The following is a 26,004-nucleotide window of genomic DNA, read 5'->3' as shown; positions in this document are numbered from 1 at the left end:
CACACACACACACACACACACACACACACACACACACACACACACACACATATATAGGTCTATATATATATATATATATATATATATATATATATATATATATATATATATATATATATATATACTGTATATACCTGTATATATACATATCTCTTTTAGGTAAACCTAAAAATATACACCTATATATACACACCTATATTTACACACATATAGGCCTATATAGGTGTGTGTGTGTGTGTGTGTGTGTGTGTGTGTGTGTGTGTGTGTGTGTGTGTGTGTGCGTGCGTGCGTGCGTGCGTGCGTGTGTGCGTGTGTGTGTGTACATACATAGCAGATAGGCCTTCTGCCTTCAATAAAAATGTGTTCTATTTTGGCACGCGGCGCGACACCGTCCTACCACAGCGCATAGTAGTGCTTCTTGACTCGTCATTCGCGATGCGGAACTCCTCCTCAACACACACACACGCCCACACGCGCACGCACGCACGCACACACACACACACACACACACACACACACACACACACACACTGACACAGACAGCACAGCACAGCACACACACACACACACACTACACACACAACCATCTGAGGAGGATGTCAGTGAGGGAGAGAGAGACACCAGTTCAATGACACAAGTACACAACCCAGGGAGCAGCAGGCAGGAGCCATGCTTACAGCATCTTTATGAACTACTAGATTAATCCATTCATATATTTAGAGGATGTCCTTTACATAGAGAGATCAGTGACAGAGAGACAGAGCAGCAGCCATAGGCAGGCCGTCACCATCATCATCTGTGAGCCTAGCAGCTAAACAACCACTGACAGGTTGGTACATTCACATGCACACATAAACATCATCTGTTTCTCTCTGCTCTTCAACGCGCTGCTGCTTGTGTGACTGTGTTGTTGTGTGTTGGATGTGCGCGTTGGTGCACGCGGACAGCCAGCAGCAGAGGGATATTAATGTGTTTTTAACGTGGAATTGAAGGAGGAACTGTAGTGTAATTGTCCTTCTATTAGCAGCTACTAAGCTAACCAGGCTATGGCTAATCTCCCAGCACACTACCGTGACGTACAGTAGAGTAGACTGTAGCCGGCGATGCGTTTCATCTGGACGGATAGAAATGAGCTGTTTTGTCGGTGTGGTGTTTCGACGAGGCTCGTGTCGACGTTTAGGTCCTGTTTTAGAAGAATGATGTTGTTTTTGGTCGCGATGGGAGTGGGACGATCATCGTTATTATCGTTTTATCGTGATCAAAAATCGCTTATACAATAATCGTATCCCATAGATCTTTATATATCGTGAAATTGTCCTTTAGTCACACACTAGGATGAATTAGCTTTTGTTGAGCTGTACATTCAGCACCACTTAAACCCTCCATGCTTGATAAAACCGACCTGTAAATTGCATACATTTTGGCACGCTCTTATTTCACTTGACTCTACACAAATGGATTTGCCAAAAATAGCAGATCTGCAAGCTCACAACGTGTTGCAACGCTTGTTAATTAAAGGGTCGTGCTGCTGTGTGTGCGACGTCTGCCAGTGTATCTGTCAGGTTATCAGTTGTGGAGTCAGTCAGTGGTTGGCTAGTTATCTTGTTATCTCATAAGCATCATAAAATATTAGATGTGATCATAAAGCAGACAGACTGCACAGCCAGCAGCTGAAAGACATTCTTGTATTGTTTTGTTGCATGTTGTTGTCAATATACCATTGGTTCTCAAAGTGGGGTCCGGCCGGGGACCCCCAGGTGTCCTTGAGGGAGTTCCAGGGGGTCCCCTGCTAAATGATGGTTAGGAACCACCAAATGGACCCTTGTGGGTATGTAACTCAGAGTGTGTAGAAATGGAACCAGATGGACCTGTTTCATTTGTACACTCCGAGTTAAATTAACATTGAATTTTACAATATTATAAATTGGGGTTCTCAGAGATAGAAATGCTATTAAATGGGGGTCCATAGCCTAATGCATGTGACATGTCAAACTTTCCCAACCTTGACATTACAATGGTTGGGAATCACTGCTAGAGCCATAACAATCTTCTCTTTATGGGGGTCCCTGGCATATCTTCTCAAATGGGGGTCCTTGACATGAAAATGTTTTTTATAGAACCGCTGTTCTATACATTGTTTTGTTCCATGTTGTTGCGACCGTAGGTCGCATTTACTATCAAAACCTGCACAAAGTGTGAGTGAGTCCGTCAGTCAGTCTGTCTGTCACACCTCACACGTCACACTTTTTCCCTGCTTATATCTCCGCAACCGTTGCCCCGATCCATGCCAAATTTTGCACACACGTTCCTTGGCTGCCAAACTACAACCTCCAAGGACCCCCGGAGCTCCAGGGACCCCCAGGTCCCTGGGGGACCCCCAGATGTAAAAAATGACCAAATGCGCAAACATGACCAAATGACCACCCCAACGGGGCTGCTCACGGGGAATTCCCGGGGACCACCGACTCCTGGTGCTCCAGAACGGATGCAAAAGTGGTGGCGCCCCCAGTGGAAGACCCCCTACACTGCAGCTCACATAAAATGCCGTAACTCCGGCTAGGAGCGACCGGGACAGCCGGGGCCGGTACCTATTCGTCCGCCTTGCCGGCGCGGAGACCCCACCCCTCATTTCTCACATGGCCCTCTTCTAGCGCCACCATGAGGCCGATTCTTGCAAAACACATTTTTGGACACTGCTCCTACAATTTTCGCCCTAAAATCACGCAAATCGGTACACAGTATGTCTACACTCATCCCATCAACATGAATCTGTCCCATATAGCGCCACCTCCAGGCCGACTTTTAAAAACACATTTTTGGACACTGCTCCTACAGATTTTGCCCTAAAATCACGAAGATCACTACACAGTATGTCTACACTCATGTCATCAACATGGATCAGGAAGATTTTGGCAAAACACATTTTTGCCCTATTTGTGGAGATAAGTGACCTACGGTCGCTTATCTCCCGATTAGGGAGCCTTACTGGTTTATACTGTCTAAACTGTTTATGTGTCACTTATGGATGGAACCCTATAGTTAGTTACCCCTATAGCCAATGTATTGCATTGTCCATCTAGCCTACTGTATGCAGCTATTATAGGTACAAGCGTTGCTAGCATTAAATAAGCAGGATTCGTACTCTGCCCACAGTAATGTTAATTTGATTGAATGTTTTATGCTGTCTGTTTGCTATTGGCTAATCTCCTATACCTGCTAATATAAGTAGTTATAGGTACAAACATTGCTAGTATGAGCAGGATTCGTACTCTGTCCACAGTAATGCTAATTTGATGTAATGCCATGGTGGTTTCTGGTGCTGTGTCAGCTTGGGTTACGGCCCTGAGGTGTCATCATCCATTAGACATTGCATCAGAGGCCTAGGATGACTGGCCTTGGATCAAGATAAGGCTGTGTCTTTTAGTCAGAAATGTAAACAGCATGTGGTACAGTATGAGATTAGTCCTGGGGTCCTAGCCTATGTATTCACTTCATCAATATAGCATTACAAATGAACACTTCAGCCTTCATTGTTCTTTTCTTTTATGGAGTCTGACATTTATATGCAAATGTCAGACTCGATAAAATACATCTATGACAGTCTTGATCCAAGGCTATAACAGGTTTCCCCAATAGGCGGCTGGCTACTGTCTGGCCCACACCAACCCCAGTAATAATGGTGGTATAAGAGCAGCAACAACACTAGTATATCATCGTTGTCGGGTGGAAATCTCGTATCTCCAAATGTGTACGTTCTTTCGCAAATCATACAAGGCCGTCGCACAAAAGTAGTGAAAACAGCAGATCTAGTTGTGTGCTTGTAGATCGGCTGTTTTCACTAGTTTAAATCATTTTTCAAATGATACATGCAAAACGAATGGTTTTGGACATACAAGATTTTCACCCGACAACGACGATATCTGAACTGTCGCAGTCGCTGGAGTAGCGGGAACGCCGTCGCCCCCTGCAATGTTGTGGCCCTCGGCTTGGTACCCTAGACATAATTCGGCCCTTGGGGAAAACTAATTGGGGAACCCTGCTATAGAATGACAAGACCCGCCATTGAAAATGTCTTCCCTGCCTTGTTCACATGAGCTACAAACTGTTGTCCTCCTGTTATCACTAACTAGGGATGGGACGATACACGATATTATCGTTTAAAAACACTCAATAATCGTATTGTGGAGATTTAATTTATCGTGATATATATCGTCCTCCGTCATGCACTGGGATCAATTCACCTTTTATTTGGAGCTGCATATCCGGTATCACTTAAAAACCCTCTAAAAATTGGTAAAAGGTACTTATAATAGGCTTATACATACTTGATACAGTCTTTTTTCACTCTCTATCAAATGTCTTTGCCAAAAAATAGCAGATCGGCCATTTTTTGGCAAATGTTCCACCTTAGGATAATGGATTTTGATTATCGTGATAATTTCATAAATCGCGATTTCTTTTGTCACAATAATTGTGAGATGACATTTTCATATCGTCCCATCCCTATCACTGACGAGGGTTTTCACCAGTTTGGATTATTTTCAAGTCTGTGTGTACTGTGTAGCTACTTCAAAGATACAAGCAGTCTGTGTGTACTGTGTAGCTACTTCAAAGATACACGCCGGGACTTGTTAATTTTAATGAATGAAATGTTATTTTATTTTTTAACCAATCTAACATGCATGCTAATACTAGTTGGTGGTCTGCTCTTTTATCCTTGTACACCAAACCTCCCCCAAAAATAACCGATCTAAACAAAATAAAGTCCCATCACAAAGATTTGGCGGCCGCCCTGCAGTAACTCTGAATACCCCCTCGGGGTCCCGGACCCCCTGTTGAAGACCCCTGTTGAAGCTCATATAATGTCTCGTGTGGCAAAGCAGGTACTGCCTCTTCTTGGATGAATAGACGTTAGAACATCATAGAAAGATTGCCAGTACTCGGGGAAGTGTCGTTTAAGCACTTTTATTCAGATAATTCACGGTGGAAAGTCTGGAAACCTTGAACACATTTCAGTTGAAAAACCTTCTTCATTTATTATCACACAAGGAATGTCTATCTTATCTGATCTACAGTAAGTCTGAGAAAAAGTGCCTGAAAGACACTTCCTTAATTTCTGGCATTCTTTTGCTGATAATAAATGATTCTGAGCCGTGCTACACCCAGTAATTAGTTGATTACTTGTGTGACTTGTGCTCACATTCTATTTAGATGTTTGGACACATTCTCATCGTAAGGTGTGTGCATCACATTGAAGTGTCAGAGTTGGGATGGGACATTATTGATGCCTTGGGGTGACAATTATACCAGCAGTGACCACCACTGACCAGGCATAGTTTGCACTATGTAGATTCAACATAGAAAATCGAATTAAAACGTAGGAAAAAAAAGGTTAAAAATCTTGACAACAAGCCAGACACAACGTCTGATGCAACACCCGTGCCAGGAAACAGCCCGAGCGAGTACCCGTGGCGACTGGTGGCGAGAAGCCTGCTTCTGATGACTCGGCGCTGTCCGATTTTGTCTCTTATCAGCATAGTTTAAAAGCTAGAGAAACGTGTTTCTGTACACATTGCTAAATGGACATGCAGTATGTATACGATTATATATCTGTTCCCAGATAAATGTTAAAGAAAGAAAATGAATTCAGAGGGCTAAGCTTTTCAAAAACGAGGAAAACTGACTTAATGGGAAGGATCATATATTTCTTTTTTCAATTGTCAGTACAGTACTATGCGACCCCACCATCACCTTCGCACAGCCCCACTTGGGGTCTCGAGTCGACTCTCGACCAATATTTTGAGAAACTCCCTGATTATTATTTGATGACATATTCAATATGTCATATTGTTTAGAGTAGACTGATGCTACGTTCTTGGTTTACCAGTGATCATAGATTACAGAGGCACTACACTGCCTCTCTGCATTTGATATGTACATTGCTTAGAGCAAGTCACTCTGGAAAAAGAGCATTCGCTAAAGGCCTACATTGTACATTGTAGATTCTTGCAGTAGATCTTGCTCTGTATTCTGTTTGTTCTCTGCACATTGTGACTAGGCAGAAGAAGGTGTTATGCATGGAGGAGACCTGGGCATGAATCATATCTCTCCCTTCCATCTGTGCTTGCATAACCAGCCTGTAGACCACTCTGACCACATTCAGCTGTTGCGTTAAACCTGTCACCATTTAGCCTGTGTGATGTTTAGGGCAGTCACAATTGTTACATAATCGCCTAATCGCAGTTATTTGAGATGATCACAATTATTTTGCATAATCGCCAGAATCGTTTCCATGTAGAAAAATGTTTCATACGTTTTCAGACATTTTCCAAAAATAGTAGAAATAGCAGATCTACAAGCTTACAACACATCATGACGTGTTCTGAGCTTGTAGATCAGTTATTTTTCATTGTCCTGTGCAATTTGTGATTATGACGCCTAAAAACATTATTATGTATATTCAATCATCAATCACAATTATTTTGGGTGACAATGAATTGTCAACTTAAAGGACGACTTCACAGTTCACACTCTTCAACCTATCTTCATATAATTAGTCCTCACAATTCTTTTTTTCTTCTACTCGGTTTGTGTCTCATTGGAGGGCTGTGGGCAGTTCGGAAACCTGTCTACCAGTGACCTCATCGTTAGGCAGATATCTTTTTAAAAACAAGATAAACATATATTTGTATTTTTCGAATTCCAATCTTCCTTTATATCATGGTAACTTTCAGGAATAGAAAGCCTAACATTTCTATTCGCTTGGATTCCCCATCGATGACGTCATTGATGGACAGTGTAGATTATTGTGGGCTCGCCTGAAAGGCGAGAAGAACACGATGTTACCTTCATTATTTATTTACCAAGTGCCGCCACAGACAGTACAAAGGCAGGGCCCTTAGCCAATGATTAAGAGTTTTTATTTTAGTACATTTTTAATTGTATTTCTTTACGAGCGAGCCCACACTGTTTCGTAGGAACAGTACTTCTAGTTTTATTTTGCTTAGTGAGGACATTAGTGAGGACCAATTATGAGTGAAGTTTATTAAATTGAAAGAATAATCATTCTTAATCCCTATTATAACATTGGGTTTCATCTCAGCTAAGCTCACTCGTTTACCCACAAATGAGGTTTTAATATTATTTTCCTTCAAACTGTAACAGAGACAATTATTTCTGATGGGGGTGTGTGTGTGTGTGTGTGTGTGTGTGTGTGTGTGTGTGTGTGTGTGTGTGTGTGTGTGTGTGTGTGTGTGTGTGTGTGTGTGTGTGTGTGTGTGTGTGTGTGTGTGTGTGTGTGTGTGTGTGTGTGTGTGTGTGGATTTGATTTGTCGCTTCAGAAAAATAGCCTAATTGCTGCCTCCAGGAGGATTTGATGTTGTCAGAGTTGGCTCTGATTTTCTGGTCCTCTGCTGGACCTCATGGTTAAGTGGTCTCTACTCTAGCGCTGTGTTGTATAACAGGCTTACAATAATTGGTAGCCAGGCTGGCCCAGGCATAGATCTCTGTGGCTCTCCTCCGAAACAATGTTAAACACAATGGTGCAAAAAGCACATCAACCACTTAAGCCATATATACTTTAAAATGGTAATTGGTGCATTTATATATTGCTTTTAGCCAATGTGCTTCACATAGATTGTGCATTACATTCACCCACTCACACACATTCATACACCGATGGCAGAGGAGACCATGCAAGGCACCAACCTGCTCACAGGGAGCAACTAGGGGTTCAGAGTCTTGCTCAAGGAGTCTTCGACATTAACTCGGGGGGAGCCCGGATTTGTACTGGGAACCCTTCTTGCTCTAATGACGGTTTCTCTACCCCTGAGCTATGCCGCCCATAGTTTGTCATACAACAAGTGTGATTCACCGTGAGCTTGTAGATAGGCTACTTTAGCTCATTTAGAACTGTTTAAAATGCTTATTAAATAAGCGTTTTAAACAGTTCTAAATGAGCTAAAGTAGCCTAAATTTTAGTCAGCCTGTACCATGTTTTCCCATTCAAGCCGGAACCCCCCTTCGATGGCAGTTGCCGGTACTGCTCCTGATTCGGCTACAATGGGAAAACATGGCACACAGGCTGACTAAATAAGCCATTTAAACAGTTTTCCCAACCCTGGCGTAAACCGTTGTTGGCTAAAACATCTGTGGGTGCCTGAAACTACCGGTGTATGAATGTGTGTGTGTGTGAATCAGGGGGCGTCACAAGGAGGGGAAAAGTGGGACTGAGTTATTAGGGCCCAAGGTGGAGGGGCCTTCATTATTTTATACTTTAGCTATTGAAAAATAGCAGATATACAAGCTCATAGTGCGGCACCGAGAGCGCCGCGCTATGAGCTTCTAGATCTGCTATTTTTGAAAAATCGCGAAAATGTGTGAAAATCTTTGAATATATGTATTTTTTAAGCGAACATTTGTAACTCAAATGTTGCTTCTGTGGAGTCCCTGGAACTAAATATTTTGAGATGGGAAACATAGATTTTTCTAAAAACCTTGCACCTTGCACTTGCTCAGATTTTCAAGATTTCTAAAAAAAATAGCAGATCTACAAGCTTGCAGCTTTTTTTCAATAGTTAAAGCACAAAATAATGTGTAATAATGCATTCCCAGTCTAAATGTGTTGAACCCCCTCCCCCATGAAGAACATTCATGGGGGGCCCTGGGTGAATGTGTGAAAGTAATCCATCTATGTAAAGCGCCTTGGATAAAGGCGCTATATAAATACACCATTTATCATTTAATATTGTTAAAACACTACAAACTATACACTATAACACACGCAAAAAAGAACCTGGCTGTGTATAGGAACAAGTAGGAACCATTTACTTTGCTCTCAATGATTGTCACATTCTAAACAAGCAGTGTGTTTTGGGGGTAAGAAGAACATTTCATTGCTCAAGCCTCAGTAGTCGTTCTCAAGATGGATGACCACTGCACTGACCAGAGACCAATGTGGGCTTTCTCATTCGTTGTAATTAGAAAACCAAGTGACATGGAAAGATCACGTTTGTCTTGTAGACTTGGAAAGATTCTTTAATTATCTCATTAGTTGGCTAATTATCTCCTGTTGACTAAACCAGTGGTTCTCAACCTTTTAAGGCCACGACCCGCCCAAGATAATCATATTTGAACTGCAGGGACCCCCCCAGGCCCCCACCCTGACAACTTAAGCACTTGGAATTGTAGGCATTACATTTAGTTGGCTAGTGTTTGACCAGTTTGTATAGTGTAGTTTGTTGATGATTACTTTTGAGTTATGACACAGTATTTGTTTCTATTTATATATAAATTGTCACTTTAGGAATGTGCATTGTGCAGATATAGCCTGTACACACACTTATAGTACTGTATCTTGGCCTGTTTACTGTTCGAGCGAGAAAACAATGTTGCACATCAAGCAAATCATCTGGGAAACCACCAAAAATTATGTGGGGATTTCTTTTGATTGACTGATTATTTTATTGGTCACAATGAGAAACAACACAAGTACAGTAGTTATATTTAAAATGCAGCACAGCACCGGTACAGTTAGACATAGACAATCTGCCCAACAGGAGCATCCCAAATAAGGCCTTTTACAGTCCTCTCCTTGGCACTCAATTTACAGACATGACAATAGTAACAAAACATAATTCATTGCATTTAATACAAAATAAATAAAACACTAATGTACAGCGCAGGGGGAAAAAATCACACCCGTGTGAACTGAGCGGTGGTTTACCCACCAACCGGTTTACCCCTCCCCCCTTCCCCCCTGTGTGTGTGTGTGTGTGTGTGCGTGCGTGTGTGTGTGCCTGGCCTGGCCTGGCCTGAAAACAGCGCCCCTCCCTTAACATGTGTAGGTCATAAAAGGTACTACACCACAGGCTTGAGGCTACATACAGACCCACCCACCCACATACATACAAACAAACATACCTACACACACGGCCACGCTATGGAGACGGTGTGACCACCGCTCAAAAAAAGGGGGGGGGGGGGTGTTAGGTAAGGGCAGGGGGTCTCACTTCTCGCCTGTCTTATGGGAGAAAGTGATGACTACCTATGCCTCTGGCCTCCTGAAAGGTGAACTTTCAGGGCAGCTGATCGACCCACAGGTTGACAACCACTGGGCTAAACCATCAATGCAAATAAATGTCTTCTATTATCATTCAGCAAACGAACAGCACACAGCAGTGTGATTGTGAAGTGATTGATTCCAGCCACATGCTCCACCAAGTGAGACAATACACACACACACACACACACACACACACACACACACACACACACACACACACACACACACACACACACACACACACACACACACACACACACACACACACTGCCACAAGTAGGCCTTGATTGGTCCCACGGGGGATATTCAGGTCAGTGTTCAGCTTCAGCCAGCAGATGGCTGCTCAGATGGTCATGACACACACACACACACACACACACACACACACACACACACACACACATATTGGGCGTGGGGGAAGAAGAACCGGCGACCTCTCCACCCATTCAGCTACGCCGGCCCCTCATTTTCACAATACTACATTTTTGGAGCTGTGTGGAGCTCCCTATACGTGGCCGTGTGTGTGGGTCTGTCTGTCTGTCTGTTTGTCTGTTTGTCTGTCTGTCTGTCTCCGGGTATGTAGCCTGCAGTAACCTTTTCTGGCCACACATGTTAAGGGAGGGGCGCTGTTGCACACACACACACACACACACACACACACACACACACACACACACACACACACACACACACAGCTCCACTTCGAACAGAGGTTCGATTTTTTAGCTTATAGATTCTTTTCTCCTTATCTCCCTATCTTATTAGAGTAATGTTTCTCACATTTCAAGCTTTCCCCTTAACTCTGACAGTGTACAAATGGAACCAAATGGACCCGTCAGGGTTCATTTGTACATTGTTAGAGTTACAGACTTGTATGGGTCAATTTAGACCCCCATAAAGGAACTTACACAGAGTCCCTGGAATCCACTTTGCGAACCACTGTATTAGAGAACCTTTATTTAAAAGTCTTAATACTTTCCATGCAGAAGAATTATGGGTTTTTGAGAATGTTATCATTTTGAATGAATACATAATTTTGAATCAAATAGCCTACTACTGCTACTACTGCTGCTACTGTAATGTTGAAGTGGAATTGATTGACTTTAATGTATCACGATTCCACATATCGTGATGTATGACATTAGATGTACTTACATCATGACTTAGCAAAGAGAGTGTGTTAAATGAATCGATACAGCAATAATCCTATCCTCTCGTGGCCCTAAATGGTCAGGGCCTGTACTGTACCACATGGGCCCAGTGCCTGACAGTCAGACAGAGACAGACAGTCCCTGTTTAGATCCCCGGCCAGCAAGACCATTTTCTGCACGTCACTCCCTTCTCTGTAAAAAGTATTGTGTGTTGTATCAAATATTTCAACATTAAAATTGATATGATCGCCATGTGTTATGAGACTTATATTGTCTGGGATACTGGACATGGAAATAAGCATTGTCTTCTCCTGATATTATTAATTTAAGCCTTAGTTTATACCTAAAAAAACACTATCGTCACAACATTGAATATTTGATTTAGTCCGTATTACCCATTCTAATGATACAGTTGATTCACCAGCAGACAGTTATTATTGTCTCCACCAGCCGAAGGCTGAGGGAGAGTATGTTTTCCCCTCCGTCCGTGCGTCCGTGCGTCCGTGCGTGCGTCCTCGCAGTTTGTGAACAGCTAATCTCAGTCACCGTTGGCCCGATCGCTGCCAAACTGAGCACACACACTCCCTGGATGCCAATCTAGAACCTCTGCCCCACATTTTTCAAATCAGCCTCATGGTGGCGCTATAACAGGCCGATTTGTGTGGCCTGGTTGTTACCAGCTAATCTCCGGCGCCGTTGGCCCGATCGCTGCCAAACTGAGCACACACACTCCCTGGATGCTAATTCAGAACCTCTGCCCCACATTTTTTAAATCAGCCTCATGGTGGCGCTATAACAGGCCGATTTGTGTGGCCTGGTGGAGACCTGTGCTCGGAATAGCACTGCTTCTAGTTTTACATGGTTTCTGTGTAACCCGTTTAATGACCAACAGCAGGCCGGTGTCTGTGTTCCCAACCAGTTCGCCTCACTCTGTACTTAGTCTGCACCTTTTCCCCTCTACATCAAACCTCTTTGCCGAAAATAGCCAATCTACAATCCAAAGCGTGAGGCGTTGTGAGCTTGTAGATCTGCTATTTTTGGCACATTGGTTCAAGTGGTTAATATAACGTTTCTATCACACAAAGATTTGGAGGACCCCCTGTAGTAACTCTGAGGACCCCCTAGAGGTCCCTGACCCCCTGTTGAAGATCCCTGGCTTAACACAGTATTATGTGTTGTTGTTTTGTGTGCTACAGGTACCCGCCGCGATGACTGACGCGGGCCGGCGTTTGTCGTGCACACCCACACTGCCCCTGTTGTTGTGATTGGCCCAGTGAGCGACACATAGATGCCGTGACATCCACGCGTACAGCATCGATCCAAGATGGAGAAAAAGAAACCGTGCCCTCGTCTTCTGGACTACCTGGTGGTAGTAGGAGCCAGGTAAGAGCTTCGGTTGGTGGGGTGGACCGTGGGCCACTGGGCCATCCTAGTGGCCTGACGTTTTGCTTATCTTTGGCAACGTCTGACTCTGAATTCAGTCATATGGATTCCGTAGAAGTCATCTATGCAGTGTTGATTTTGATAGCACATTTTGATTTAGATCAGTGGTTCTCAATCTTTTTTGGCTGCACTACCCCCTTACACTGATTTCCGAAGCCAAGAACCTCCCTTCCCCTGACTGCAGCAAAATTGACATCAAAAGTCCAGTTCCAATGCCAATACGTTCAAAATAAAACAGCATAATGGCAAATAAACATTGCTTTCTATTCAATAACAGTTACTACTAGTCAAGTAATTGATGTAATTTGGTTTAGAAATGTACAGAACAGGTTCACACAAACTTGCGATCTTCATTGGCCATTTTCTTGTTATTGATTATTTCTATTAATATTTGAATTGGTCAAACTAGCCTTATGTTCAGAAGCATCTTCCATAAAACCCTAATGGTCTACTGGGATATACAGTACTTGCTCAAGGTTAAGAAGCCTTATGCCAGGGCTCCACAGCAGCCATCGGGTGTCGCGTCATCGTCAACACAGGGAATGTTCCCTTTTTAACCAATGAAAGGTGCTCCATTGCCGAAGTTGTGCTGCGTTTGGTGACTTTTTAATACCTTTGAATGAGTTAGCCATTGTCAAATATTAGAGGCCGAAATTGTGATAATAGACAATCTACATGCTCACAACGCCTCGCAACATTTTCACAATAGAACCGTGTTATACAAAATGTAGGGTGGGGGGGTCCCCAGTTAAAATAAGATTATTTGGGGGGTCGCGGCCTGAAAAGGTTGAGAACCACTGGATTAGAGCATCTGCTAAATGTCTACACTGTAGTTGGTTGAGAGTCACTGATGTAAAGCTAGTAGGAGTTTGATGTTGTGAGCACTCGGGGAAGTATCAGGGAAATCACCAACACGTTTCGGCTAAAGCCTCCCTCAGCACAATAATAATCATTATGATTAATCACGCAGAGGAATGCTTGAATAGAAAGCACCTAAAGGACTCTATAAGGACACTTCCTTGAGTGCTGACATTCTGTCCGTGCACCCGGGCGGGAAATAGTTGATCGCTTGTTGTGACTTGGGCCTTCTGCTCACATTGGTTCCAGTTTGATGTGTAAGCTGCCCTGACCACATACTTTGTGGCCATTAAGTAAAGCCACGCATGCTGCTGGGGATTAAGTGCTTTGTTATGGTAGTTGTTGTTGATCATGTAGGGAATGTTTCTTGTTCGCAAACATGTCTTGATGTATGCCGAGAAATGTGCTTCTTTTACATCAAATTCAATCAGGCCTGGAATCTTGTCATTTTAGGGGCAAGACCACTTGGCCTTTGGTGTTGTCCATTTTTTGAGGGCACAAAGGCCAAACTCCAGGGCAGGAAGGCCATCAAATAAAACAAGATTTTACTCCATTGAAAGAAATTGTTGAATTTAAGGGCCTAATATGCAGTGAAATAGATAAATGATTGTATTTACAATCTGTCCCATGCTCAGCCCTGCACCATTCAAAGTCACTGGATTGGTTTAAAGATGGGGACTCTGGGGAGTTAAGATTTCAGAATCTCAAAAAACAAAAACACTGGTGTCTATCACCAGTGGTACAGTCAGCTGGGGCATTAAGGCCACTGTGGCCTCAGGTCATGCCATTGGTTTGAGGGGCACAAGGCCAAACTGAGGGGCAACGGCAGCCATGGCCTTCATGGCCTCCATGAAATTCCTGCCCTGACCTCAATAGACTAAATTTTCTTTTCTTTTTTCATTTTCTTTGCCAGATCTGAGTGAGACATGAAATGAGTCTTAAATTGTATTCATAATGGTCGTCTTAAAAGGTACTTTGTTTGACTTGTTCAAACCTGAAGAAACCAACAAACTGGTTCCTAGATCTGCTATTTTTGTCTAAGGTTCTCGGAATATGGACACTAGGGTTCAAGTGGTTAATATACTGTAAAAAAAATTAAAAAAAGTCTCTATCACACAAAGATTTGGAGGACCCCCTGTAGTAACTCTGAGGACACCCTAGGGGTCCCGGACCCCCTGTTGAAGACCCTTGGACTAGAGTGACACCGCAGCCATGGCTGACTACACCCTCTACAGGGGAGCGCTCAGGAAAACTGTCTATTGAAGCAGTGATGATATAAACTGTCTATTGAAGCCAGTGGCGTCAGTTCAGAAAAAGCTAAGGTATGGCAACATGACTGGTGTCTTGCACACGCGTGCAAGACACCAGTCATGTTGCCATACCTTATAGCAACAGGCATGATACGTTTATTTTAAGAAGTACATTTAATTTTTTCCCCCCGTTTCTACGGTTTCTTGGGCTGGATATGGCAGCCTGGAACGGTTGTTCAAGTGCAGCTAAACTTGGCATGTTAGGGTTAAAAATTGCATTTGTAGTTATTTTACTGTAATTTAACAACATAATAACCAGCACAGATAGACAAAGAGACTTTCATGTATTTATATTTAAAAGTAACTTTTATTCTCCCTCCTGGACCCAGGGTATGGAGAATATATAAAGATAAATTGTACATTATAAAGATAAATATATATATATATATTATATTTATAATTTAGGCTCAGGTTGCCTAGTATGCATGTTATTAACCTTTTTAATACAGTACCTTTACTTATAACTGAGCATTTCCACCCTGATTGAAGCATGTGTTTTGCGTGTGCGTCTCCCAGGCAGCCCAGCAGCGACAGCGTGGCCCAGACTCCCCAGCTGCTGCGCCGCTACCCTCTGGAGGACCACAAGGACTTCCCTCTGCCCCCGGACGTGGTGTTCTTCTGCCAGCCGGAGGGCTGCCTCAGCGTGCGCCAGCGGCGGGTGAGCCTCCGCGACGACACCTCCTTCGTGTTCACGCTGACCGACAAGGACTCGGGCATCACCCGCTACGGCATCTGCGTCAACTTCTACCGCTCCTTCCAGCGCGGCGGCAGCGGCGGTGGCAGCGGGCACCACCGCAGCCGCGGCGGCGACAAGTCGGACAAGTCCGCCACGCAGGGCGCGGAGTCGGCCAGCGAGGGGTCGGAGGACGGCGGCGGCATGCCGCCTTCCACGTTGGCGCCGCCCAACGGCACTGGCGGCGACCCCGCGGCGGCACAGCAAGCGGCCGCCCACGGGGCGGAGACCGGAGGAGGGCCGCCCGGCGGCGGCGAGGCGGGCACCGGCAGGTCAGTTAGTTGGTTGGTTTTATTTCGGTCATGATTCAACAAAACGGTTCAACATACAGAATTTAGTCAACAAATAACAAAAAGAGCAAGCAAAAAGAAAAAGAAAACCAAGTATCAACGATGCTTCAACTTTTACATATCAAAACAAACGAAACAGAACGGAATGAAATCATTATTTGTTTTTGCATCAATTACACAGAACAATTAAAAAAATAAATGAAAATCTAAACAAAACAAATGAGTAAATATCATTTACTAATTGTAATGCATATATATTATGTACGTTACATGTTTATAGCAATAGGTAATTTTTAATATTACAATATAGCAATAATTATAGTATACAGTAGCTACCATGACATGCTAATGATCTAGAGACAGAGAAAAAAAAGTACCTAATTTTCCCTTATTTATATATATAATATTCATATACACAGGTCTCCGCGGCACAAGCGCAGCGCCAAGCAGGCCAACAGGAACCGCAACAGCACGCTGACGTCGCTGTGCTTCCTCAGCCACTACCCCTTCTTCTCCACCTTCCGGGAGTGTCTGTACGTCCTCAAGAGGCTGGTGGACGCCTGCAGCCAGAGGATGGTGCAGCGGGCAGGGCTGCCCCGCGCCACCCAGAGGTAAGGCCCGGCAGGGGGGAGTTATTAGGGCCCAAGGTGGAGGGGCCTTATTTATTTTATACTTTAGCTATTGAAAAATAGCAGATATACAAGCTCACAGCGCGGCACCGAGTGCCGCGCTGTGAGCTTGTAGATCTGCTATTTTTGAAAATTCATGAAAATGTGTGCAAATCTTTGAATATATGTATTTTTTTAAGCGAACATTTGTAACTCATATTTTTGCTTTTGGGGGGTCCCTGGAACTAAATATTTTGAGATGGAGGTCTGTGGCCAAATACATATAATTTTGGGGGTCCTTGACAAGTTTGAGCACCACTGACATAGAAACATAGGTTTTTCAAAAAGACCTTCAAAGACTTTCACACATTTTCACGATCTTTCAAAAATAGCAGATCTACGCGGCACTCTGTGCCGCGTTGTGAGCTTGTATATCTGCTATTTTTCCATAGTTAAAGCACAAAATAACGCAGTGAATCCTTGTACCCAGGGCCCAGAATTTGGTGCGACACCCCTAAGGGCCGGTGGTGCGTCTCTTCTAGTACACTGGTTCCCAAACAATCTTTATGGGTCACGGCTCTAGTAAAAATCCCATTTTATTATCCTACAAAAAAATGAAATATGTTTCAAAAGATGGAACATTTTTTGAAATATAATTACATTTTTGGGAAAAAAAGAACGGAAAAAAAAAACCTTTTACAAAATTAATACATTTTGAAACAAACAAGCACACACATCTAAGAAATTCCATAAATAAAATATAATAATAATGAAGAAGTAGTTTCGTGCCACGTTGAGATGCTTGTAGATTGTCTATTTTCACTAGTTTGTGCACCCTTACTTGTCAAACGGCTTCTGCTCTGCACCAGAGCAGGGAGAGGAGAGGCTAGAAAGGGAGGGGAGGGAGGGGTCTGTTTGACGTAATGTTGCCTGTGAGGTCAAAACAGCGGTGTGGTTGGTCTCAGGACGTTGTGTAAACACAATCCAATAAAGAAATACTAACTTTGAAGATAAATAAATAACTGCACTAGCCTAAGGACAATCCACTGTGTTAGTTATGAGAGAGCCCGTGAAATCTAGCAACGGGGGCAGCCGAAATCTAGCAACAGGGGCAGCTATGAAAAAAATGGACTAAAGCAGGTATGAAGGGGTATGATAAAAGATTTAACCCTATATGTGTTTTGGTCTGAATGACTCCTTTAAGTCTGTTCAAAGTATGTTATTGGCAAAGTAAATTGCCACACTTTTGTCCATGATAAGGGTCCATTTGATTTCATTTTAGAGTTAAAGATCTATAAGAGTCCATTTGGTTGGGGACATTTAGCTGGGGACCACCTGGAACGCCCTCAAGGACCACGGGTGGTGATGCTATAGGGGTCCAAGTGGTTAATAACGTTTGACCTATCATCTGACTCTGGACTAGAGCAGAAAGACTTCAACCCTCTGATTCATTCTCCTCCTTCAGCCATAAATCCAGTTCCTTCAGCACATGCGCAGACGGTAAAACAAAATAATGGATTTTTCAATGGCTATAACTATGGCTCGCTGTCGGCAGCTGGCCGTGAGTGGTGGGCTGCAGCTCTCGGTGCTATAGCTTTAGCGATGATATGTAGTGGAACACCGCAGCCCCAGTTAATAGGAAAAGGACTTTAATGCCTCAGTAACTCTTGACGTCGCAGTTTGTAGGATCTTCACAGTGTACATTGTTCTCGCTCACCATAGGGCACCACTCTCCACCACAAACGGACATCGGGTGTGTGTGTGTGTGTGTGTGTGTGTGTGTGTGTGTGTGTGTGTGTGTGTGTGTGTGTGTGTGTGTGTGTGTGTGTGTGTGTGTGTGTGTGTGTGTGTGTGTGTGTGTGTGTGTGTGTGTGTGTGTGTGTGTGTGTGTGTGTGTTCTTGCTCTTTGTGTGTGAGTGTGTGTATACATATATAGCTCCATCCAACTCCATTTCGTATAATAACAGGCCTCCATCAACTCATATTCCCATAAAGCAGTGGTTCTCAACCTTTTCAGGCCGCGACCAACAAAATAATCATATTTTCACTGGGGACCCCCCACCCTGACAAGCACTAAGAGTTGAGGCATTACATTTTGTACAACAAGGTTCTATCTATCTACAAGCTCACGAGCATGTATAATTTGGGGACCCCTGGGGGTCCCGACCCACAGGTTGAGAACCACTGCCATAAAACACCAAATAAAGACGGTTCCCACAAATGACGCCATGATAACCACAGACCATCATGCTGTTGTTCCTCTCCCTCCCCATCTCCCCTGGCATGGGCTGTTCCACAACTCTTTCCCCCCCCCATCTCCCCTGGCATGGGCTGTTCCACAACTCTTCTCCCCCCCATCTCCCCTGGCATGGGCTGTTCCACAACTCTTCTCCCCCCCCATCTCCCCTGGCATGGGCTGTTTCACAACTCTTTGAGTACAGCGAGGCTACACAACATCATCACTAACATGACAAATAGCTATTTACCTACAGTAAATGAGCTTTATACCTTATCTTATTATAACTCACCTGCACAGTGAGAGTTTGTATTTGACGAATAATAGCATTGCCGATATTGAACCATACTCTACCGCAGGGGTGGACAACTTTGATGATGGAGAGGGCCACTACATTTTACCACTCACTCCAGAGGGCCACAATGCATAGACATAGCAAAAATAGCCGATCTACAAGCTCAAAACGCGCTGCATCGGCTATTTTTGCTATTTTCGAATTGGTATCATGAAAAGTAACTTTTTTTTATTATTTTATTTTTAAATTTCAAATGCATTTATATGTTAATTTTATTTTAAATACATTGGACATCAAAAATACAATAACATCTTAATACTAGTCATTAAGCTACTAATATAGACTAGTCATTAAAGAAGGACTTCACCACTTTTCAACCAATCTTCATATAATAGGTCCTCACTAATGTTCATGATAAAATATCACAATTTTTCTACTCAGTCAAAGTCTCCTAGGAGAGCTGTGGGAAGTTCAGAATCCATCGTCTTGTGACATCATCATTTTCAAAAAAAAAAAAAAAATGAATCAATATTTTTGAAAAATATATATAGATTTTTATTATCGCGAGAACAATGGCTTCCACTTAAAAATTGCAACTTTTCAGGAATAGAAAGCCTGCAGTTTCTATAACCTGGATTGGCAATCGATGATGTCACAAGACGATGGGTTTCTGACCTGCCCACAGCCCTCCTCTGTGAAAAAAAAGCTATTTTTGAGTGAGGACCAATTATATGAACATAGGTTGAAAAGTGGTGGAGTGCCCCTTTAAGCTACTAATATAGACAAGTAATTAAAGCGGGTCATTTTTCCATGTTTGAAATTGAAATCAATAATATATCAGTATTCCGATAGTAACCTGCGGGCCCGCATTAAGTGGAGGTGGGGCCCGCATGTGGCCCCCGGGCCGCCAGTTGCCCATGTATGCTCTACCGTGTGCTCCCCAACTCATCTGCAGTAGTTTTAATGCTAGCTATGAATCATACGCGTCTAGAGATGACGGACTTGCTGCTAACAACATCAAGTGAAATAGCTGAATGACTGGGTAGCCTCTGTAAGGCACCAACCAGTCTACAGTAGTATACAGTACCAGCTACATTTCAATAATGGAAGATTGCCTTTATGTTGACATTGGTTTGTGTTCCACAAATATTGACCAGGCGGATAGAAATGTTAACAGCTGGTTGAAATGAATTCTATGAAAATGCTGTCTCAAACTGTTAGTTTTCAGCACATTCAGAATCCGGTGTAGTTATTATTTAGTCATAAGCTCTTGATTTTACTTTTCATTTGTTGAATATTTCGTCTCTGTCGGGTGGAAACCTGATATGTCCAAAACATTTACTTTTCAGGATTCAAATTCAAAAACAGCACAAGGGTTTACACTAAGGTCTCAGAGGCACTTGCCTGTCGGGCAAGGTACAGGTCAAGTTCTAGTTGCCCAAAGGTCATGCCCACTTGCCCGAAAAGTAAAAGTAAAATTCACCCAATAACTGCCAAGTGGTGACCTTCAATTTGAAAGTCTGAATCAGCGCAACTGCTACTAACGGTAGCATTGTTCATTCTTTTATGAATAACACTACAGATAATATTTAATCAAGACGGTGGCCGTTAGTGTGAACCACTGAAAAGTAGCAGATCTACAAGTTGCGTTGCGAGCCGTGTTTCGAGCTTGCAGATCTGCTACTTTTCATGCTTTTATGTGACACTGCATCGTGGTATGATCAAGTAGAAGTGTTAATTTACGAGAAAACACAAAAAGTTGGAATATGGAAGGAGATAAGAGGTTTCTGCCTGACAGCAACGATACATGCACATTAGTCTCGCGTAGCCAGACAACTATTCCACAATCTCCGAATGCTATATAGAGTCTGGAAGGGCAGCTCTCGAACGGCGAGTATCGGAAGTAGCCGCTGCTGCACTGAACTGTAGTCCCATTGGAAACATAACAGAAACACAATAGCTCAGACAATGTCATTCGAGCGGGCCTATTCTTGTTATGGGTGTTAAGAAAACGTTTCAATACATCATGGAGGTAACACCAATAACACCAGAGAAAGACGTAATAACACCCCCATAAATATTGAAAGGAGACATAACGCTTCCAGTAGGACATGTTATTGCTACTGCACCAACGGAGTGGTTGCGTCACATCCGCTTTATCTCGCACTCATCGTTTCTATTTCCGTTTGCCAGACTGTATGCCGGGAGCATTTGCCCAAATCGCGGAGGCAACAGTCTGGCCACGCGAGACTACATGCACATAACCAGGCATGTCATTCTACAAGCTCATATACAAGTCAAGGCGTGGCATCATGACGCATTATGAGCTTGTAGATCGGCTATCACTGCTAAGCGTCTACCTGCCCCCCTGCTGGTGTCATTATTGACTCTGTGAAGCAGAGTAAACACTAGTGTGGCTCTGTGGCTTTGCTCCATGCTGGGCCCTCTGTTTACTTCAATATCCTGCCCAGTGTTGATAATGATCTGGAGCTAGGACTGGCCGAGGTGCTTGCCATTATCCCATTCAAAACGGGTACACAGTATTATAGTGTATCATTATTTTATGCTTTAGCCATGGAAAAATAGCAGATATATAGATCTGCTATTTTTGAAAAATCGTGAAAATTAGAATTTTGACCCGATTCTATAAGTGTCCTTTGAATCCTTCTTGATTTTTTTTGAAAAACCTGTGTTTCTATGTCAGCAATCTGGCCAGCCATCGTCAAAGAAAAGGTCCTTTTCACTTAACTTGAGCTCAGTTAGTCTGTTCTTGAGAGACTACTATGTCAGTGGTTCTCAAACCTTTTCATGTGAAGGACGCCCAAAATGATATGTATTTGGCCACGGACCCCCATCTCAAAATATCTAGTTCCAGGCAGGGACCACCCAGAAGCAAAATTTGAGTTACAAACGTTCGGTTTAAAAATACATAATATTCAAATATTTGCACACATTTTCACGACTTTTTTTCAAAAATAGCAGATCTACAAGCTCGCAGCGCGGCACTCTGTGCCGCGCTGTGAGCTTGTATATCTGCTATTTTTCACTGGTTAAAGGTGATACACCATGAAATTTCACTTTTCCTATTTTAAAACCTTTTTTGGGGGTCCCACTAGCACCTTCTATGCACACAAAGTCCCATTTCTGACCGTTGTGTCTTTCTTGTGAAAAGGCGAAGGTTAAAAGTATCCCACGGGTTCTCAAAACAGGCTGTCCAGATTTGCTGCCGATTGTGACGTCATCTGCCGATTGTGACGTCATCATAAAAAATAAAAAAAAAATAAAAAACTTTTTTTTTTTCAAAATAAATAAATAAATACTTTTTAAATGCATGGTGTATCACCTTTAAAGCATTCAATAATTCTAGGCCTAAATGGGTTATACCACCAACCTTCCTCCTCCAAAGCACCCCCCCCCCCCCATTGCGAGGAAGCTACCGATTTGATAGCATTGATTTCAGCCAGGCATGAAGTTCATTCAGCACGCTAAATTCAGGCTCATTGCCTAAACATAAACGCTTGGCTGTTCTTTCATTTTGGTTATGTTATTTATTGTGTTTTTAATGCATTGTCAGAGCTCGGGTTGATTTTGAAAATTAGAAGAAAAAAAAAGTGTTGCTGCAAAATGGTTCCCTGGACAAAATATGACTGATTCATGATTCACTTAGCCTCGGAAACCCAGACTTTTATTTTGGCGGATAGGAAGAAAAATTTAAATGATTCACTCAACATGCCTGTCATTTGGAGCCTATGACATCTGTCACCAATGACGTGACGTCAGTCACCTATGATCTATCTATAAATGCGAGAAGTCTCTGCGTGTGTGTGTGTGTGTTTGTAATCCGCGTATCTCGAGAACCGTTCGTCCCACCGGCTTCAGATTCGGCACGCGCGTTCCCCGCCGCAGCACGGAGTGCAGTGCCAGGTCTCGACCCGACCCGACGCGCGGTTTTCCCAAACCGGCGCGAAACGTTCGGAATCTCCTTATGCGGGGTGGATTGTTGACATCAGGCTGTTTCTGAGGAAATCGGCGAAAGCTCTGACTCATTGTGACATCACTTCCTAAAAGGCTCTGTATCTCGAGAACCGTTCGTCCCACGGGCACGCGCGTTCTCCATATGGGCATAAAATGAATGCCCCCATATGAGAACCGTTCGTCCCACGGGCACGCGCGTTCCGTCCCACGGGCACGCGCGTTCTCCATATATGGGCATAAAATGAATGCCCCCATATATGGGCATAAAATGGATAAAGGGACACAGACAGACAGATTCAGAGATCTCCGAGAACCGTTCGTCCCACGGGCACGCGCGTTCCGTCCCACGGGCACGCGCGTTCTCCATATATGGGCATAAAATGAATGCCCCCATATATGGCCACGGCACGGAGTGCAGTGCCGGGTCTCGACCCGACCCGACGCGCGGTTTTCCCAAACCGGCGCGAAACGTTCGGAATCTCCTTATGCGGGGTTGATTGTTGACATCAGGCTGTTTCTGAGGAAATCGGCGAAAGCTCTGACTCATTGTGACATCACTTCATAAAAGGCTCTGACATCACGTACGCCACATGAGTCAACAAAAAATCTCTGTGAGTGTGTATGTATGTAGGTAATCCACGTATCTCGAGAACCGTTCGTCCCACGGGCACGCGCGTTCTCCATATGGGCATAAAATGAATGCCCCCATATGAGAACCGTTCGTCCCACGGGCACGCGCGTTCCGTCCCACGGGCACGCGCGTTCTCCATATATGGGCATAAAATGAATGCCCCCATATATGGGCATAAAATGGATAAAGGGACACAGACAGACAGATTCAGAGATCTCCGAGAACCGTTCGTCCCACGGGCACGCGCGTTCCGTCCCACGGGCACGCGCGTTCTCCATATATGGGCATAAAATGAATGCCCCCATATATGGGCATAAAATGGATAAAGGGACACAGACAGACAGATTCAGAGATCTCCATATATGGGCGTGAAATGGACGCAAATAGACAGATATCTCCATATATGGGCATATATGGGCAGACGTACGCCACATGAGTCAACAAAAAATCTCTGTGAGTGTGTATGTATGTAGGTAATCCGCGTATCTCGAGAACCGTTCGTCCCACGGGCACGCGCGTTCTCCATATATGGGCATAAAATGAATGCCCCCATATGAGAACCGTTCGTCCCACGGGCACGCGCGTTCTCCATATATGGGCATAAAATGAATGCCCCCATATATGGGCATAAAATGGATAAAGGGACACAGACAGACAGATTCAGAGATCTCATACGGCATAAAGGGACACAGACAGACACACAGACAGACGGATACAGAGATCTCCATAAATGGGCATAAAATGGACGCAAATGGCATATATGGGCATAAAATTTACGCAGAATCACAAAGATCTCCATATACGGGCATAAAGGGACACAGACAGACAGATTCAGAGATCTCCATATATGGGCGTGAAATGGACGCAAATAGACAGATATCTCCATATATGGGCATATATGGGCATAAAATGGACCCAGAACTATATCTGCAGTGATCTCCATATATGGACATAAAATGGACGCTGACAGACAGACAGATAACAGATATCTCCATATATGGGCATAAATGGACACAGGCAAACAGATGGTCAAAACGGGTCCTATGACAACAGGTATAATGGGGTTTGCATTAAAGGGCGGGGCATTCATTTCCTATTTACGTTGTTCCGAGTTGGCCAGGTCGCCGACTAGACGCTGGGCCGCCCGAAGGGCGGCCCAGCTTCTAGTATTGTTAAAATGGCTGATCTACATGCTCACAGCGCCTCGCGTTTTGAGCGTGTACTGTAGATCGGTTGTTTTCTGGTAATATTTGACAATTTGGCCTTTATGTTCAATGGAATAGGTTGTTGATTAATTTTCACGCAGTAGCCTAATGGTCTTTTTCCCCCTCTTCATTTTAGAGGTATTAACTCATACAGTGCCAGGCGACTTTTAGAGCAACTTTCTCACTATGGGCTTCCCTGCCAAGCGACTTTGGGCGACTTTTACTTAGAAAAAAAAAATATATATCAAAAAAAATCAAAAAAAATTTTTTTTCAAAAAAATGTTTTGGACCCCAAAAAATGTAGTAGGCATGATAGAAATCGCGAAATTGCATGTTTAACCCCCATAGCAACCCCATCTATCAAACATGGCAGCCATCTTTGTTTACATTTTAGGAAAACATAATGGCTATTATCTCAAGAATGCCTCAACGGATTTCCAATCTTTTTTTTTTGTTTGAAAGCTGTGAACAGCCTGCACAAACATGGTGCATGATCTGTGCATGGGTGTGCATGATCTGTGCACTACAAATTACATGGAAGTCTATGGAGAGGGCTGGCACTAATGCCACTCGAGGGCATTTTTAATTGGCAGTAAGTGAGTTAATATGATCGTAAAAGTCCTTAAATTGTCATTGGGATCTATGCAGATGTGTAGATACCCTGTATACACTCATAGTGGAGCACTTTCTCTAGTTCTGTATGTTGGTTGGCCCTCAGCGATTTGCCAGATTATCTCCAGACAGACTACTGCAGAGTCACTCATGATTAGGGTTGTCACGATTATGACATTTTACATGACACTCAAATAATAGCGATTAGCGATTTAATTCTGTTTTTGTCGTTGACAATTACATTTCTGTTCGTCTTTTAGGCTTTGAAGTTGCATATGGCAGATATGACACATGACATGACCTAAATATACAAAGAAATGACAGACATTTGACAACTTTATACTTAAAAAATAACATTCGCGACACGTTGTGAGCTTGTAGAGCTGCTATTTCCACTATTTTCGAAAATGTTTGAATATATATATCAAAACGATTATGACAAATAATTTGTATGTAAAATATTATGTAAAATAATTGTGATTAGACCAGGGGTCTTCAACAGGGGGTCCGGGACCCCTAGGGGGTCCTCAGAGTTACTACAGGGAGTCCTCCAAATCTTTGTGTGATAGAAACTTGTTTTCTTCTTTTTTTATA

The 26,004-nt window shown here is 43.4% G+C and overlaps 1 protein-coding gene across 2 annotated transcripts in view; it reads left to right on the top strand.

Annotated features, from left to right (window-relative positions):
• The first annotated feature begins 641 nt into the window (after positions 1-641).
• Positions 642-26,004, top strand: part of madd (MAP-kinase activating death domain) — a 110,808-nt gene continuing 85,445 nt past the window's right edge. For both annotated transcript variants that reach the window (XM_080729874.1, XM_080729873.1), the window contains exons 1-4: positions 642-829; positions 12,411-12,597; positions 15,342-15,830; positions 16,268-16,459. In XM_080729874.1, the coding sequence (XP_080586000.1) occupies positions 12,539-12,597; positions 15,342-15,830; positions 16,268-16,459 (740 nt within the window). In that variant the 5' untranslated portion in view covers positions 642-829; positions 12,411-12,538. The remainder of the gene's footprint in view (positions 830-12,410; positions 12,598-15,341; positions 15,831-16,267; positions 16,460-26,004) is intronic.

Source organism: Nannobrachium achirus (genome assembly GCF_963921795.1).
Source record: "Nannobrachium achirus genome assembly, chromosome: 7".
NCBI classification, from domain to species: domain Eukaryota; kingdom Metazoa; phylum Chordata; class Actinopteri; order Myctophiformes; family Myctophidae; genus Nannobrachium; species Nannobrachium achirus.
Note: the sequence above shows the minus strand (reverse complement) of the source record. Positions and strands in the feature narration are given on the sequence as shown.